At 38.1% G+C, this 15,696-nt stretch overlaps 1 protein-coding gene across 10 annotated transcripts in view; it reads left to right on the top strand.

The window, feature by feature from the left end:
- Scaper (S-phase cyclin A associated protein in the ER) overlaps window positions 1-15,696 on the top strand; it is a 394,758-nt gene that overhangs the window by 334,680 nt on the left and 44,382 nt on the right. For all 10 annotated transcript variants that reach the window (XM_063243413.1, XM_063243412.1, XM_063243407.1 and 7 more), the window contains one exon: window positions 11,152-11,384. In XM_063243413.1, coding sequence (XP_063099483.1) covers window positions 11,152-11,384 — 233 coding nt within the window. The remainder of the gene's footprint in view (window positions 1-11,151; window positions 11,385-15,696) is intronic.

The raw sequence follows: 15,696 nt of genomic DNA on the forward strand, positions 1-15,696 counted from the left end.
CCTTCCTCTGCCCAGAGAAAACTGCCCACCCCAGGACTGGATGCCTCTACACTCAGGTAAGCCAGATGTGCCATGGAAGAAGGCAGGACATGCCTTGCACACCTCCCCAAAGGACAGACTCCTTGGCTGGCATGGTGCCTATCTATACTTCTGTCACCATGCTGGAAGTTCAGAATATTGGTCCACAGGCAGATAATAGTGCCATTAAGTATGCACGCCACCTGTTAGCAGAGACCCCAGTTAGCAGGCTGTTCATGAGTGACTTTGCCACAGCAAGGAACAGTAATACTCAGGTAGAAGTCAGCAGGACTGCCTTGAATATACTCCCTTACAATGGAGATGCCATCTGTCTGGAATTGTGTTTTATCAGGTCTCATTTTTAAAGACTAAAAAGAGCCTTTTCATGTCACTGAGTATAAGCCACTCTTTACCTTAATTCTGGCAATTTTGAAATTCTTTCCTAGAGAAAACAGTTTTCTATTAAAACATTACTATGGGAGTAAGAGTGTCTTTGGAAGGGGAGAGCAAACAGAAGAAAAAGGGAAGTACAGAGTGGGAAAGAGACATATATGCTAGAGACTACCTGATTGGATAGGTCAGCTGGTGCTCTGCTGGAGCCAGTACAGAGTGGCTATGGCTAGCCTCCCTGTTCAGCACTCCAACATCACAAGTTCAACCCATCTGTATACCTGTGTCTCAGGAATTTTCTTAAAAAAAGGAAATATGATGAAGAAGAAAGTACATCTCAGATTCAAATACCACTTTTGCAAGAGCAAAAAAAAAGTGAAGGTCAAGAAGAAACTCTGCTGCAGATAAAAAGTTTCAAGCCAGGAACATACTTTAGCAAGTGCTGATTTAGAAGAAATTCTCCAAAGGCAAGGACAAAAAAGAAAAACTCCATCTAGTGTTAATTGTAGCAGGTAGAAAAGTACTTGATGGTGTAGAACACAACTTTGATGGAAGTCCAAGAAAGAAAATCCCAATCAACCAAGAAGAAAGATTTTAAAATGAGAGGACTGTGTTTGTTGGGAATTTGCTTGTCATATGTAATAAGAAAAATCTGAAGTCATTTTTTAAATGTTTATTTTAAAGAGAATAAAACCAAGCAAAGTAAAACAGATTAAAGCCAATCAAAACAAACCAGTATAAGTGACACAGGACTTTAAAATAATAGGAAAACAACAGTGGTTACCATAATGCCTCTTCTCTTCAAAACTTCTGCAAATTCCTTCAGACATAGTAAAAATCAAACAGAACATAATAGAACCAATAAAAATAAAACAATGAAAGCAGTAAAGAACTTCAAACAAGATAATAGTAAATCCAAAATGACTACCATGATAAATCTTGTTATCTTTGAAACAGTTGCCTATGCCATCAAAGATAATAAAAGCAAAACAGAATAAAACCCAATATAACAAAACAATGAAAATAATACTGGACTTCAAGATAATAGGGAATCAACAATGGCCACCACCTTCAGAAGGAAACCACCCATAGATGCTACATTGCATATCATTATCCTCTGAATAGATTATCAGACTACTTACTGGCTTTAGACTAGCAAAGTCAGTGAAACACTAAACACTACAAGTATTAAATTGTATTTTACCTCAATAGCTATCACTGCAGCCTGTGTTTCTCTGGATCAGCTAGTAGCTTATAGCAAGTGTTGCAGGGAGGTGTTGGCTATTCTTGTTTCACAACCTGCGCACTAGAAGGGGCTGGCATCTAGCTCTCCCCACAGTGGCCTGTGCTTGTCACTAATTCACAGGGAGGGCTTTCTTCTTGTTGACTTCTTGTTCTCTTCCCCCACAATGAAAGGCCCCCCAATGTAGATGGCCCTGACTCCTGGGAAAAGACTGGTATCTGGCTGTCTCTACAGTGGCCCACACATGGTGCCAATTCACAGGGAAAGTTTGTTTCTTGTTAACTTCTTTTTCTCTTTCCCTGCAGTCCACGAATGGTACTGATTCATGGGAAAAGGCTGGCATCTGGCTTTCCCCCCAGCAGCCAGTACATGGTGCCAATTCACATAGAAGACTTGCTTCTTGTTGATTTCCTGTTCTCTTTCCCTGCAGCTTGTGAATGGCATTCACTCATGAAAAAAGGCTGGCGTCTGGCTCTCCCCACAGCAGCCAGCACATGGTACCAGTTTTCAGGGAGGGCTTGCTTCTTTTTTTTTTTTTAATTTTTTTAAAGAAGGTAAAATTAAATATAACAAAACAGATCATAAGAAAACAATTTAAGAAGCACAGATTTCAAGTAAGACCACTGGAGATCTTGACTGTCTATCATATTGTCTCTTGTTTTCTTCCAAATAGTTGTCCATATCTTCACATACAGTGAATACATACTGAACAATATAGTACTAAACTGATCAGAACAGGATGATGAAGGCGTTTTAGGTCTTCAAGACCAGACAATAAGGGTCTCTCATTCTCTTCAAAATAGCTGTCTATATCTATGTATGTTGAAATTAAAAGAAAACAGACTAATATCACTCTGAACAGAGAATAATAGTATTGCTAGATTTTATATCATAACGCTACAGAATTAGCACTGGGTACCTTAGTGTCTCTTCTTCAGAGTATCTGTTTATTACATCATGTGTTATATAATCTATTCTCGTAAACTGTTTAGAAATTCTACACGTGTGACTCTCTACATGTATACCAATCCTTTCTATATTATAGGGAAAAACAGCAAAACAAGACAAGAAGGCTTGTTTCTTGTTGACTTCTTGTTCTCTTCTCCCGCAGTTTGTGAATAGCACTGGCTCATGGGGAAAGGCTGGTGTCTGGCTGTCTCCCTAGTGGCCTATGCATGGTGCTGATTCATAGGGAGGCTTTGCTTCTTGTTGACTTCTTGTTCTCTTTCTCTACAGTCTTCAAATGGTCACTGAAGTCATTTTTTAAAGAGTATGTATGAATAGAATCTGTACATCTTCATTCTTTGATTCCAGCAGAAGGAACTGTATCCAAAAAATTGGCAGCGATCAAATGTAAATTCATCCTGATCAGAAAAACATTAATGTTTGTATTGTATTTAAGAATGAAAGTACTGGAGATCCTAAAATGGCGGCTTGCTAGGGGATTGGGCCGAGAGTCTCTCCGGAGAAATCATATTAGATGCTAGAATATGACAACATGGAGAGGGCAGATGAATGGATAACGATTCTTATTAACCAAGAGAGCGGCTGGAGGATTTAAAGTCGTGCTGAGACTGGAAAGGCTGATAACAGGAGGCTGCAAATCCCGCACCTTTAATGCAGCAAACTGACCAGTGGACCCAATAGGAAAAGCTGTGTTGGCTTTTGGTGACTGCTGGAAATTGAGACCCGGGACCCCACGAAGCAGCCAGGACTGCCCTGCTGCACCACAGGAGATTGTGAAAGGCTCTAGAGCTCCAAAGCTGAATGCTGTGCAGTTTTCTGACCATTCCACGCTGTGCCGGGAGTGCAGTGAGGGCAAGCGGCATGGTGTGCAGTAGACTCAAGAGGAGGACCTGCATCGAGCCCTGGTGAGTACTGGGGACTGTGTCCTGCGGCTGCTGGGGTTGGCCAGAGAACATCTTGGAACTGGGCAGAGCCCGCCACCATGGGGTCATCAATAACACAGAGAGTCTGGTGGAAGACATCTTAGAGTTGGGCAGAACCTACAGCTCGGTGACATCACCAAATCGCCCCTGTAGAGAGGTCTGGTGGAGGACATCTTGAAACTGGGCTGGAGCCTGATGCCGTGTTGGCTTCAGCATTATACAGAGAACTAGTGGAAGACATCTTGGAATTGGGCAGACCTGCTGTCCTGGTGCTCCTAGCACAGAGAGGTCTGGCAAGAGAACAGCTGGGATTTGGGCAGAATCCTGTACCACGGTGACATTAGTCAGCTGCTTCTGGCACAGAGAGAACTGGCAGGATCTGCTGGGGCGTTAAGCCTCTGCTTGGGGCCCAATAAGCAGATACAAAATAGTTGCAACTCTGTGACATCCAGAAAGTACAGCCTAATTTACGGATTCACCAGCACAGAGGCTGGAGACTAGCCTGCACCGTCCCTGCATCCCTGCCTCCCCCACATAACAGCAAATTGAGAAGGACAGCAAAAACTCAAGTTCAGCACGCTTCTGAAAGGCCCTAAGCAATACGGAGTGGGCCAGACACCCCCCAGGACACTCCAGTCTGAAAGAAACCAGAAACATGACAAGCGATAAAAATTTAAAAAAATCTCCAGCTGCCCAACATGAGAAAATAAGCCCAGGAGAAGTAAACACTGAAGAGAACAAACACAGTAACCATCCAATACTGGACACAGCATCAGCCAAAATTAAAAAATACCTCCATGACCTCATAGATGAATTTAAAGCTGTACTCCTGATCCAAGTGAGGCAAGATACAAAGAGATTAATTAAAGAAATGACAATCCCCACCCTAGAGGACACAGATGGAAGAACTGAGGAAATCAGAAAAGAAAGAGAAACTTCTGAAGAAGAATTTAAACGTAACTTAGAATACATGAAACAGATCCAAAGAGATTACCAGGAAACTAAAAACTCCATTGAACACTGGCAAAATATCCTGACAGAAACTAAAGCCAGCCTTCTGAAACTTGAAGAGAGATTTATGACATATGATCGTGAAAGAAAAAAACCTCTTAAAAATAACAAGGAACCAGAAAGAAACAATTCAAAGGCTAGAAGATGACAAAAAGATACATAACTTGGGAAGCAGGAGCAATAAAAAATGAAATACAAAGAATATTCACAGATATATTAAAGCAAAATTTCCCATGTATAGCAAAAAGAAATGATATCCAGATAAAAGAGGCATGCAGAACACCAGCTACCTACAACCAAAACAGATCTATGCCTAGAATATAATAAGATTCCAGAAATCCACCAAAAGAACAGAATATTAAAAGCAGCCAGAGAAAAGAAGCAGATTACCTACAATGGGAAAATTATCAAAATAATAACAGACTTATCAACACAAACTCTTAAGTCAAGAAGGGAATGGGGAGAAATATTCCAAGTCCTGAAAGAAAATAATATGCAACCAAGACTCATATACCCATCAAAACTCTCTCTCAAAATTAATGGAGAAATAAGATGCTTAGGAACTGTGGGAGTTCGTGGCCACCAATCCAACCCTACAGAGAGTGCTGACGGACATTCCAGAGAAAGAGAGGAAGGGATACCAGGATTCCAGCAATAGTGGCAGAGAGGCCTCAATGAACGGGGCAGACAGTGGAATGAGGGAATAAGGTGGACAAATTATAGCAGAAAAATGGAGTAGCAGACATGAGGCAGAGACGGAAAGCTATAGTCTTTAGTATAGACAGCTCTGAAACACTATTTAAAAAAGGCAGAGGTCATTGTTAATAGTGTATCAGGATTTAAAAGACACAGTAGTCTTATCGTCATATTTAGTTTGAATTTAATTTGTTCTGGTCTGTCCTCTCATGTCAGATTTGAGGGCACAGACATCTGACCCAAAAATAGCAGGTTATACCATGGTAACTATCCTTACTTTCCTATTAACTTAAACTGAAATCCTGTATTACTTACATTGTCTTACTATGACTGATCTTAATTGAATCTGATTCATAAGACCATGGGTTGGCCTTGGATGATTTTATTTGAATTTGGTATGCTCGTTAGTATCAACCCTAAAAGTAGAGGCAACTACTCTGAAGATGACAAGATGTAAAGGATATCCATACTGGTATTAATTATTAACAGCTCTCAAATAGTACAATGCTTTTAAAGTTGTGTTTTTATAAAAATAGGTAATACTATGTTTAACTGTATTAAGCCAATGTTGTGGACAAATCTATTGAAAATAACAAGAGAAAACATAGTAACTACGGAAGATCACCTATATTGTGGTCTTATATGTCTTATCCAAAGCATGTTTTTCTAGGAATTTGTTTTGCTGTCTTGTTACGACTTGTTTTTCCCTATAATACAGAGAGGATAGATATATATGTAGAACTTCACACATGAGTTTTTTTTTAAAAAATTATTTACGGGAACAGATTATATAATACAAGATGTAATGAACAGATACTCTGAAGAAGAGACGCTAAGAAATCCAGTGCTAATTTTGTAGCATTATGATATAAATTCTAGCAATACTGTTTGCTGATTAGAATGACATTGGTCTGGTCTCTTGAGTTCAGTTTCAGCATATGTAGAGATGGGAAAGCTACCACGAAGAGAATGAGAGATGCGATGGTAGTTATTATTGTCTTCCCTAATGTTGGATCTTGAAGACCTAAAAAGCCTTCATCATCCTGTAATGATTTGATTAGTTCTATAATATGCAATAAGTATATAATGTGGGTGAAGAGGGGGACAACTATTTGTAAGAAACTAGAGACAGTTAGATAGACAGTGAAGATCTCCAGTGGACTTGCTTTGAAATCTGTATTTCTTTAAATTGTTTTTTTAACTGTTTTGTTCTGTTTTGATATGTTTAATCTTACCCTCTTTGAGATGTAAAACAAGTGTGTAAGACTGATAACCATATTGCTGAGTTTTTGTTCGATCATTGAGCAGAACTGTTTGCAGTGTCACTTTTTGAATGTCTTTTTAAATACTTTAATTTTGTAACCTGAAAAGCTATTTCTAAGATGACAATATGAACTGATCAACCAGCGATTTCTTACCGTTTGTTTTTCTGTAATTTTGTATTATTTCTACTCTATCTCCATGTATTTTTTTGTTTCCTTTTCTTTAAATAAAAAAAAATGAAAGTACTGATACAACAGCATTGAAAAGCAGTGGGGCCAAGATTGCAGATGAATTTCATATTTGAGTTGATCTTGCATCTGAGACCTCATCTAGGGACGAGAGATCAGTGTTTGCCAGGAATCTCCCTTACAAAGTTGAAGAAACTGCTGAGGAAGAACACTTTGTGAACCGTGGCAGTACTGTGGCAGTGAGGAGTGTGAGAGACCCAGTTACAGGAGTCAGCAAATGGTTTGGCTACATGCTCTTTGGGAACACAGATGCTGTTAATCTTGTTCTCTGGCATTAAATACTTCTGAGCTAATGGGAAGAAAACTCAGAGTTATGAGCTCTGTTAAGAAAAACTTAAAACAACAGAATTCAAATCCAGGTTTGTAGAACGTCAGTAAATCCAAGCAGAGACTTAATTTTGCTTCCAAAGATGCAGGACAGTCTAAAAGTGTATTTGTTGGAGAAAACCTGTTCTTGTTGAGAAGGAGAAGAAAGGACAAAAAAAAGAGTGGATTGAACTAAGAATCTGAGAAAACAGAAGTAACTATCAAAAGCTGCTTGCTTTTTTTCTCCTGAGGTCTGCCAATCTAAGTGCGTTGAATTCATGGACATGATTTTTTATGTAGTTGTACGTGTGAGATTTGTGCAACCTTATTCACATTGTAATCCCTTCAAAGCATTTTTTAATGTATGCAGATTAGTTCATGTATTATGTGTTACTACTGATGGTAAAGAGATTATTTTATTAGGCCCTGGTCAACATTTAGAATTTTAATGATTATTTGACTGTATGTTCTTAGTGCTTCAGAATTATTTCAAGAATATTTTTGCTAGAGATAAGAATAGAAATTTAAAAAAACAATAAACATTATTACTGATTATACATAAAAACACTGCTATAAAATAATTTTAAAACAGCAAAAGAAAAATCTACACAAAGAGAAGAGAATTTCTGTGACTAGTTGAATGAAGTGAAATCTCACTGGGATTCAGAAACATTCCACCAAAGGTTATTGGCAGAATGCTCTGTGGTCAGCCATGAAAGGACTCATGCTAAATGAGTAAATAAGATAAAACACTACTGGAAATAAAAATCTGAGTGACCAAATTGGATATGAGGCTCAAAGAGACAGAAAATACGAAATCTCAGTGAGAAAGCAAAAGTCACTCAGCTCGGGGATGCCCCCCATTTGAGGTCCCATTCATGCCCACAAACCTAGCAAAGGAAGCCTGCCTTCTTCAAGGTTCTCATTGTAGCTGGTAAATTGTTTATTGGTCTTTGTTTGGTTTTTGTTTTGAGTGTTTTGTTTTGTGAGACAGGGTCTCACTGCATAGTTCAGGGTAGGCAAGAGCTCACTGTGGAATGCAGACTGACCTTGAACTCACGGTAGTCTTCCTACCTCAGTCTTCCAAATGCTGGAACTACAGACATGCACCACCATGTCCTGCCTTGTAGTAAATGGTTACAGAAGTTTTTTAGTTTGTGTTGACTTTATGAGCCACTGACAAAATGGTGCTTATTAAATTATGCACAAAGTTCCAGTGAACAGTCTCATCTGCTACATATACTGTCCCAAGTTGTAATCTCTTCCCAACCCTTTTTACCCTGTATCCCAGTGAACAGTGTAAAAATATATCTGATTTGCTTTACATTGAGCTGGTTATCTTGTGTCAAATAAAGAAGTGACATTTGGCCTGTGCTCTTTTTTATATTTCTGAATAATAAAGTGAATATATTTCATCCAGTGTTTTCTCAGCAAACCTCACATATTTTCTTACTGTCTTGCCAAAGAGTAGAGCTCTTGTGGAATCCATGATTTTTATCAGAAGATATATAAGTGGGTCAGCATTTGGCCACAATTAGTTTTCATCTCCCTCCACTAGGGAGAGAATTTCTCCAGAATGCTCAGTAAAAGAGAACCAGATAGCGTTTAGTGGGTGAGGGTAAGGGAATAAACATTGAGCATTAAAGCCTAACAGACAAGGTTCAAGGCCCAGCTCCTCGTTAACTAGTTGTGAAACTTGGGTAAAGAAAATATGATTCCTCAATCTGTTCAAGACTACGGGGATGGATGGTAAAAGGCAAGTGCCTGTGTACTTGGCATAGCAGAAATCTTCAATAAACATTAGTTTTTATCCTTCCCTCACCATCTCATGAACATGGCTCATAATTTAACCTTTTCTTGGCATCTCAGGATTTCTTGTTATTTTGAATATCAGCAGTTATACTGACTTGTGATACATAATAATTTAATAGAAAATAAAAGTGAGTGAGGATACCACTTTCTATATTGCATACCTTTTGTATTTTTATGGCTTTTCTTGTGCTTGTTTCTCAGATTGTCGATACTTTTTTATGTTCCTTCTGTTCTTTTGTCTGTTTGTTTTTGTTTTTGCTTTTGCTTTTGATTTTGAGACAGTGTCTCACTATGTCATTGAGACTGGCCTTGAACTCACTATGTAGCCTAGGCTGGCCTGGAATTCACAGCAATCCTCCTGCCTCTGCCTCCTGAGTGCTGGAATTACAAGTGTGCACCACCATGCCTGGCCCTTCTGTTCTATAAATTAAAAAAGCACAGCTTGTTACCCAAGGCTGAAATGTAGTGCTGTACACCTGTACTCTCAGCTTTCCAGGAAGCTGAAGCAGGAGGATGGCAAATTCAAGCCCATCCTGGGCAATTTAATAATGCCCTATCTCAAAATAAAAAAGGACTGGGGGCATAGCTCAGTGTAAATGCTCTGGGTTCAACCTCCAGTGCTAGAAAGAGATCAAGAAAAAGGAAAGGGAAGGGGAAGAGAATGTGGAGGAAAACCCAAGGATAAGCAAAGCACCACTGTGTTCCCTCGGCCAACATGTGCTAGGTATTCAAATGTTAGATGAGCAAGTGACCATTCATTAATATCTGAGAGCCCTTTTTAGTTCTTTTTTTATTTCAGCTGTTCTCTTAAAGGATGCAATAATTGAATAAAATACCAGATAGACAAAAGGTTGTTAAATATACCTGCATAAATGCATAATATTTTATTGGAAAGATTTCATGATGAAAAGCAGCACAATATTGTTGAAAAAAGGAAATATGGATATTTGTAATGAAGTACCCTTACATTACCCAGAAATGTATTACTCCTTCTTTTTCTTTTTTTTTTATTACTCATTCTTTTGTAGCATGTGAATGAGCAAGGATGTTGTATTCCTAGAGAAGTTACTGGAGTTAATTTTAAAATATGGCTGATTAAACACATAAGTTACATTCTTTCTGTCTGGATGCCCAAGTAACTTTACAGTAAATAGATAAAGTCATAAGCCCTTAAACAAAAAGCACAGGAAGGAAAAGAAAGCAAATATGTTTTAATCTGGAAAGCAGATGATTGAAATGTACCTAAAAGCTAAAAACTAAACTGCCAGGAACAAAGCCAGAAGAAAACTGTGCCAAAAGGCTCGAGAATTAGGATTACCAGCTATCTCAGATAACAAGAGTGTGGGTGGGGCTGAAAAGAGGGGGAAACTATAGAACACCTAAAAGAGGCCAGTTAGCTGTCCTTTGTGCCCCCTGTCTCATCTGCTGCATGTACTGTCCCAAGTAGCCATCCCTCCCAAACCCTTTCTATTTTTGGAAGAAATATTAATAAACAAATTTCTGAAGGCTGACAGCAGGGTTTCTCAGATCCCTCAGATCAGATAGCTTCAGAATCAGAACTCAACTCGTTTGTGACTCCACATCCAACTGTTAGCCACATTACTTCCTATAAGCTGTACACAGAGCCAAATGTGACTCTACTGTTCCAGGAAAGCAACTATTTTGCCATGTTGTAATAAGAAATGCAAATGCATCATAACAGAGGAATGTAGAGTCTAGTTTTTAAAATTTGTTCTAATAAAGAATGGTGTCTACTTTTTTTTTTTTGTCTTTTTTGTTTTGTTTTTATCGGTACCAGAGATTGAACTCACTACTGCCTGCTTGCAAGGCAAGTGCTTATGCCACTGAACTAAATCCCCAGCCCCCATGATGTCTACTTATTAATGGCTGTATTTTCTGAGTTAGTATAAAATTTTAATATAGATTAATATTCTGTGCCTATGCATGTGTTGATAAGCATTTTATGTTCAGTAGCTACTGAATCCTGACAGGCACCTGAATTATAGGTACTTCCATTACCTGTTTTATAAATGATGAAATTGCAGTAATAATGAATGATAAAATTGAGTAGTAATCTGCACAAGGTCACTAGCTTGTGAAGGCCATACTGGGATTTGAACTGGCTGTCTGACTTCAGAGCCAACATCCTTGACCATTGCATCATCCCCACTAGAATTTCAAAATTATTTATGATCCCAGAAATGTTCTAAATCATCTCTGTTCATTTTCAGTGGCTTTATCAAAACACATTTACTGTAAATTTTTTTTCTTTTAGGTTTATGTTCCAGATGAAAATAATGCTATTTTGGGAAGAAATACAAATAAACAAGTTTTTGAAGGCCTGACAACTGGACTTCTCAAAGTCATTGCTGCGGTTTTTGGCTGCCTGATTGCTAATCGACCAGATGGAAACAGCCGGCCAACCACACCAAAAATATCAACACAGGAAATGAAAAACAAACCTTCACAAGGTGATGCTTTTAACAGTCGAGTTCAGGACCTTATCAGGTAAAATGGATTTTTTAAACTTTATTTTAAAAGTGATATTAAAATAATTTAAACCCTGATGCCTGCACAAGGACAGTGTTTATCACAACATTCTCCACAAATTCCTGACAGAGGATACACCACATTTATAGAGAGAAGGAAAATGTTACTGAAAAGCAACCTCAAACTCAGCTGCCATTCTTGATATTTGGCTGTATGATGTTAAGATATGTCATGTTGGAGCTCTTACAGCTCTCATGATATCAGCTCTCTCTAACTCAAGAAATGTCTGAGAATTTCCCTCAGTTTTTCTGTGGTTTCAAATTCGTTTCAGGCTTAAATCAAGAATAATAGCCACCAAATATGGAGTGCTCATTACATATGAGGTATTGTAAGAGTCATTGCAGCCCTGTAAGTATAGGATTTCTAATTCGGGCTTTATAAATGAGGAAATTGCTGAGAGAGGTTAAGTGTTTCAGCTAAGGTTATACAATGAATAAGTGTAAAAGTAGGTAGGAAAGCTGAGGCTGGAACTCACATCTAACTGGATTGCCAACATCTGTTTGCCACACAGCTGTGGCAATTTCTGACACCTGTTCAAGGTTAGCTGTCTTTCCTCTCAAGATCTCCTTTTCCCCAGGGAAATTTACTCCCACTTTGGCATCTGAACTCCTTTTCCCTGCAGAATCTTGAACGAGTAGGACATTTAATTTCCCAGCATGATTCCCTCTGGTGTTCACCAGTTACCTGTTCCATCAGTCAGCAACTCTTCTGTGGTCTGTACTGATCTCTGGCTCTCCAAATCCATGCAATTTGTTGTACTCTGAAGCTTATGGTAGGTTAATAGGAAAAAGAGAATGCCCTCCCCTGCATTCGTTTCTTTCACAGTTCATAAATTTCCTCTGGCTTCTTGTAGTGCTTTTTTGGGACCAGTTGCTTCATTCAGTATCTTCTTTACTCTTGATTGCTTTGTTCACTTATCCCTTCCATCTGCTTGTCCTCTTTCCCCAAGCATATTTATTGCTGGAGAGCACCAGGCCCTTTGGGTCTACAACCATTTATCTTACAGCACTTGACTTTTAGCCTCCCTGCCCTTTCTCTCAGTTGCCTGATCCCATTCAATTTTCCTGTGTCTTATGGTCACTGTGGAGCTTATGCCTCTCTGCTGATGAGTACCATTCTGTCTCACTATTCTCTCATGGATTACCCTGTGGTGTAGCAGGCCTATATTCATGTCATCCGGACACCTTAGCCACATTTCCTGCTGTATGTGGTGAAGGACCTGGCCTGAGGCTCCAGTACAGTTCCAGTGGGCCTTCCTAGAGAAAATACATTTTTACATAGGGTATTATTATAGTTACACACATAGTTACAAATCCAGGGACTGGGAATGTGGCTCATTGCTAAGACATTTGCCTAACATGTGTAAAGCCCTGGTTTTGATCCCTAGCAACACACACACACACAAACACACATACCTCTTCTTAAAAGAAGAAGGAATTATGGGAAAAAAAACAACAGTAGTTCTGCCAAATAGGTTAACTCATATGACTTAACAAAAGATACCACAGTGCTTCAGAACAGACCTGTGCCATCCTCCTCTGATTTGAATCTCATTTGGTAAATGTTATTTTCTTATAGATATATTGTCAGTTGGATTGATGATTTTTGTGTGCAGAACCACAAGCCTGTCTTGAATTTTCCTGGGTATTGCATACAGAGCATGTGCAGTTGTTCCCTTACTTGTTTTCTCACCTTCCCAGATATGAACTGATCAGAAATCTCACTGCACTTTCTGCTACCATATGGGTACTTTTGTCAGTTAAGAAATTGAGAAGGGGTTCCAGCCCAATGTTTGGGGCTGTTCTCTGGCTCACACCTCCCAGGTGTAGCCGGAGCTGGACCAGACCCTGACATACATCCATCTCGCTCATTTCCTCATTCAGCATAGAAAAGGCAGAAATGTATCTTTTTCAATGTTTAAATGTAATATTACTTTATTATAAAATATAGCAATATACACAGAAACAAAATTATTGATAGCATTTAAACCATTTTTGTCTTGAGACTTTGTAGGTTTTTTTTTTTTCTTTTGTCTTTTTCGTTTTTATCAGTACCAGGGATCGAACTCACGACTGCCTGCTTGCAAGGCAGGTGCTTATGCCACTGAGCTAAATCCCCAGCCCCAAGACTTTGTAGTTTTAAAGCTATGTGTGGTCACTATTAAACTCAGGAATGATCTCAGTAGTAATTTTATGCTCTTATTGAAAATTGAAATTTCAAAAAGCATCCACACACTCACTGATGCCACAAAGAAGCAGCATAGTTAGTGGCAAGGACAGTCTTATGGTAGGAGTCAACAGATCTTGAATGTTCTACCTCTCTTGTGTGAGCTAATGTTTTGCCCTTCTTGAGCCTCAGTTTTCTTCTCTATCTCACAGGGTTAGCAATATAATTCCCATGTGGTGAGCATGGTCTTTATGGACCCTGCTGAATGAACTGTAAATTATTCAGAGTTTTTAGAGTGTAATATGGCTATCCATATCTAGACCTCAATAATATGTATACTCTTTAACTCAGTAATTCCACTTCTAAAAAGTAATCTGAAATCTGGTAAGGATTTGCACAAAAAATGTTTATTAACATGGTTTATAGTAGTGAATATTGAGAACAACTAGAAGTTCCAAAGCTATTTTACTAGTAGGATATTATTCAACCCTTACAAATGTTTTTAGCCTCTACAATCTAGATCATTTTACAGGAAATGCATCATACAGAAAACCATGTTACATGATATCACAGGGATATAATCAGCAAAATTCAGTTTGTGACAAAAGTAAACAATGAAGTTTTATCAACAAATAAATTTGTAAAGTAGGTCAAAAGGAGAGATGGAGAAGTAACCAGCAGTTTAAAGAAATGTAAGACTATTAGCTGATCATAGTATGTGGTTCTTATTTTGATGATAATTTTTTTAATTATTAAAAATGTTGACACAATCATTTGTAAATTTGCAACTTAATACGAACAAATTATGATTTTTCAGGTATAATAATGGTATTGTGGTCATGTTTTAAAAGATATTTTTAGAGAAACATACTAAAATACTCACAAATATAATAGTATGATGCCTTGAATTTGATGAAATAATCTGCAAGATGAGTGGGGATGGATGAGATTGCCATGGAGTGATGGTAGCCATTTCTGGGCAATGAATACATGGAAATTTCTTATCCTGTTTTATCTTTGGTTTATATTAAATCTTTTCAGTAATTTTTGTGTTTGTTTTTTGGTGGTACTGGGGATTGAATGGAGGACTTTGTGTTTGCTAGCCAAACTGAGCTATACTTCCAGGCCCCACCTATAAAGGAATAAGGAAGTTTTAAAGGAATAAAATATAGTGCATACAAAGATATATTTCCATAATGAGTTTATTACTTTTTTATTTTATTTTTCTTTTGTGTTTTGAGACAGGGTCTCACTATGTAGTTCAGGCTGGTCTTGAGCTCACAATGTAGCCCAGGTTGGCCTGGAACTCACAGCAGTCCTCCTGCCTCAGCCTTCCAAGTGCTGGGATTACAGCTATGTGTCATCATGCCCAGCAAGCCTATTACTGTATTTTGTAATCAGTAAGAGTTATTCTACTTTCTATGATTAAAACAATTTTAGAAACCTAACTTGAAATAATATAGGCACAAAGAGTGGTAAATTGCCATGTATACCTGGAAGGTCAAGATTTGACATCTGGAGTCCTTATCAATATATTCATGACAATTCTACCATACTAGATAAATGTATTCCTAAAATTTGTATGGAATCACAGAAAAAAATAGCCACAGTGATCTTGAGCAAAATAGAACAACGCAGTAGATACTGTACTATCTAACCTCAAAATGTACTATAGTGCCATAGTAATCAGCAAACATGATATTAGCATAAAAGTAGATGCTTAGGTCAATGGAACAGAAAGCCCAGAATTAAATCTAAGCATCTATAACTAACTTTGTCTTTGACAAAGTGTGAACATTGGAACACATAATGATAGTGTGCTATATGTTTCAAGGACAGTCATCCCTTCATTAAATGATGCTAGGAAAATTCAATATACAAATGTGGAAGAATGAAACTAAACCTTTGTTATCTCACCATATACAAAAAAATCAAATCAGAATAAAGACGTAGCGAATGAGCAAATAGTCCATTTTAAAAGTACACACAGACCTAAATGAAAATTTCTGAAAAGATGTACAAGTGGCCAATGGATACATGAAAAAATGTTCAAAATCACTAATCTTGAGAGAAATACAAATTAAAACCATAACAGGGTATCACC

Source organism: Cavia porcellus, unplaced genomic scaffold (assembly GCF_034190915.1).
Source record: "Cavia porcellus strain 051 isolate PalLab524CR breed Dunkin Hartley unplaced genomic scaffold, mCavPor4.1 scaffold_38, whole genome shotgun sequence".
NCBI classification, from domain to species: Eukaryota; Metazoa; Chordata; class Mammalia; order Rodentia; family Caviidae; genus Cavia; species Cavia porcellus.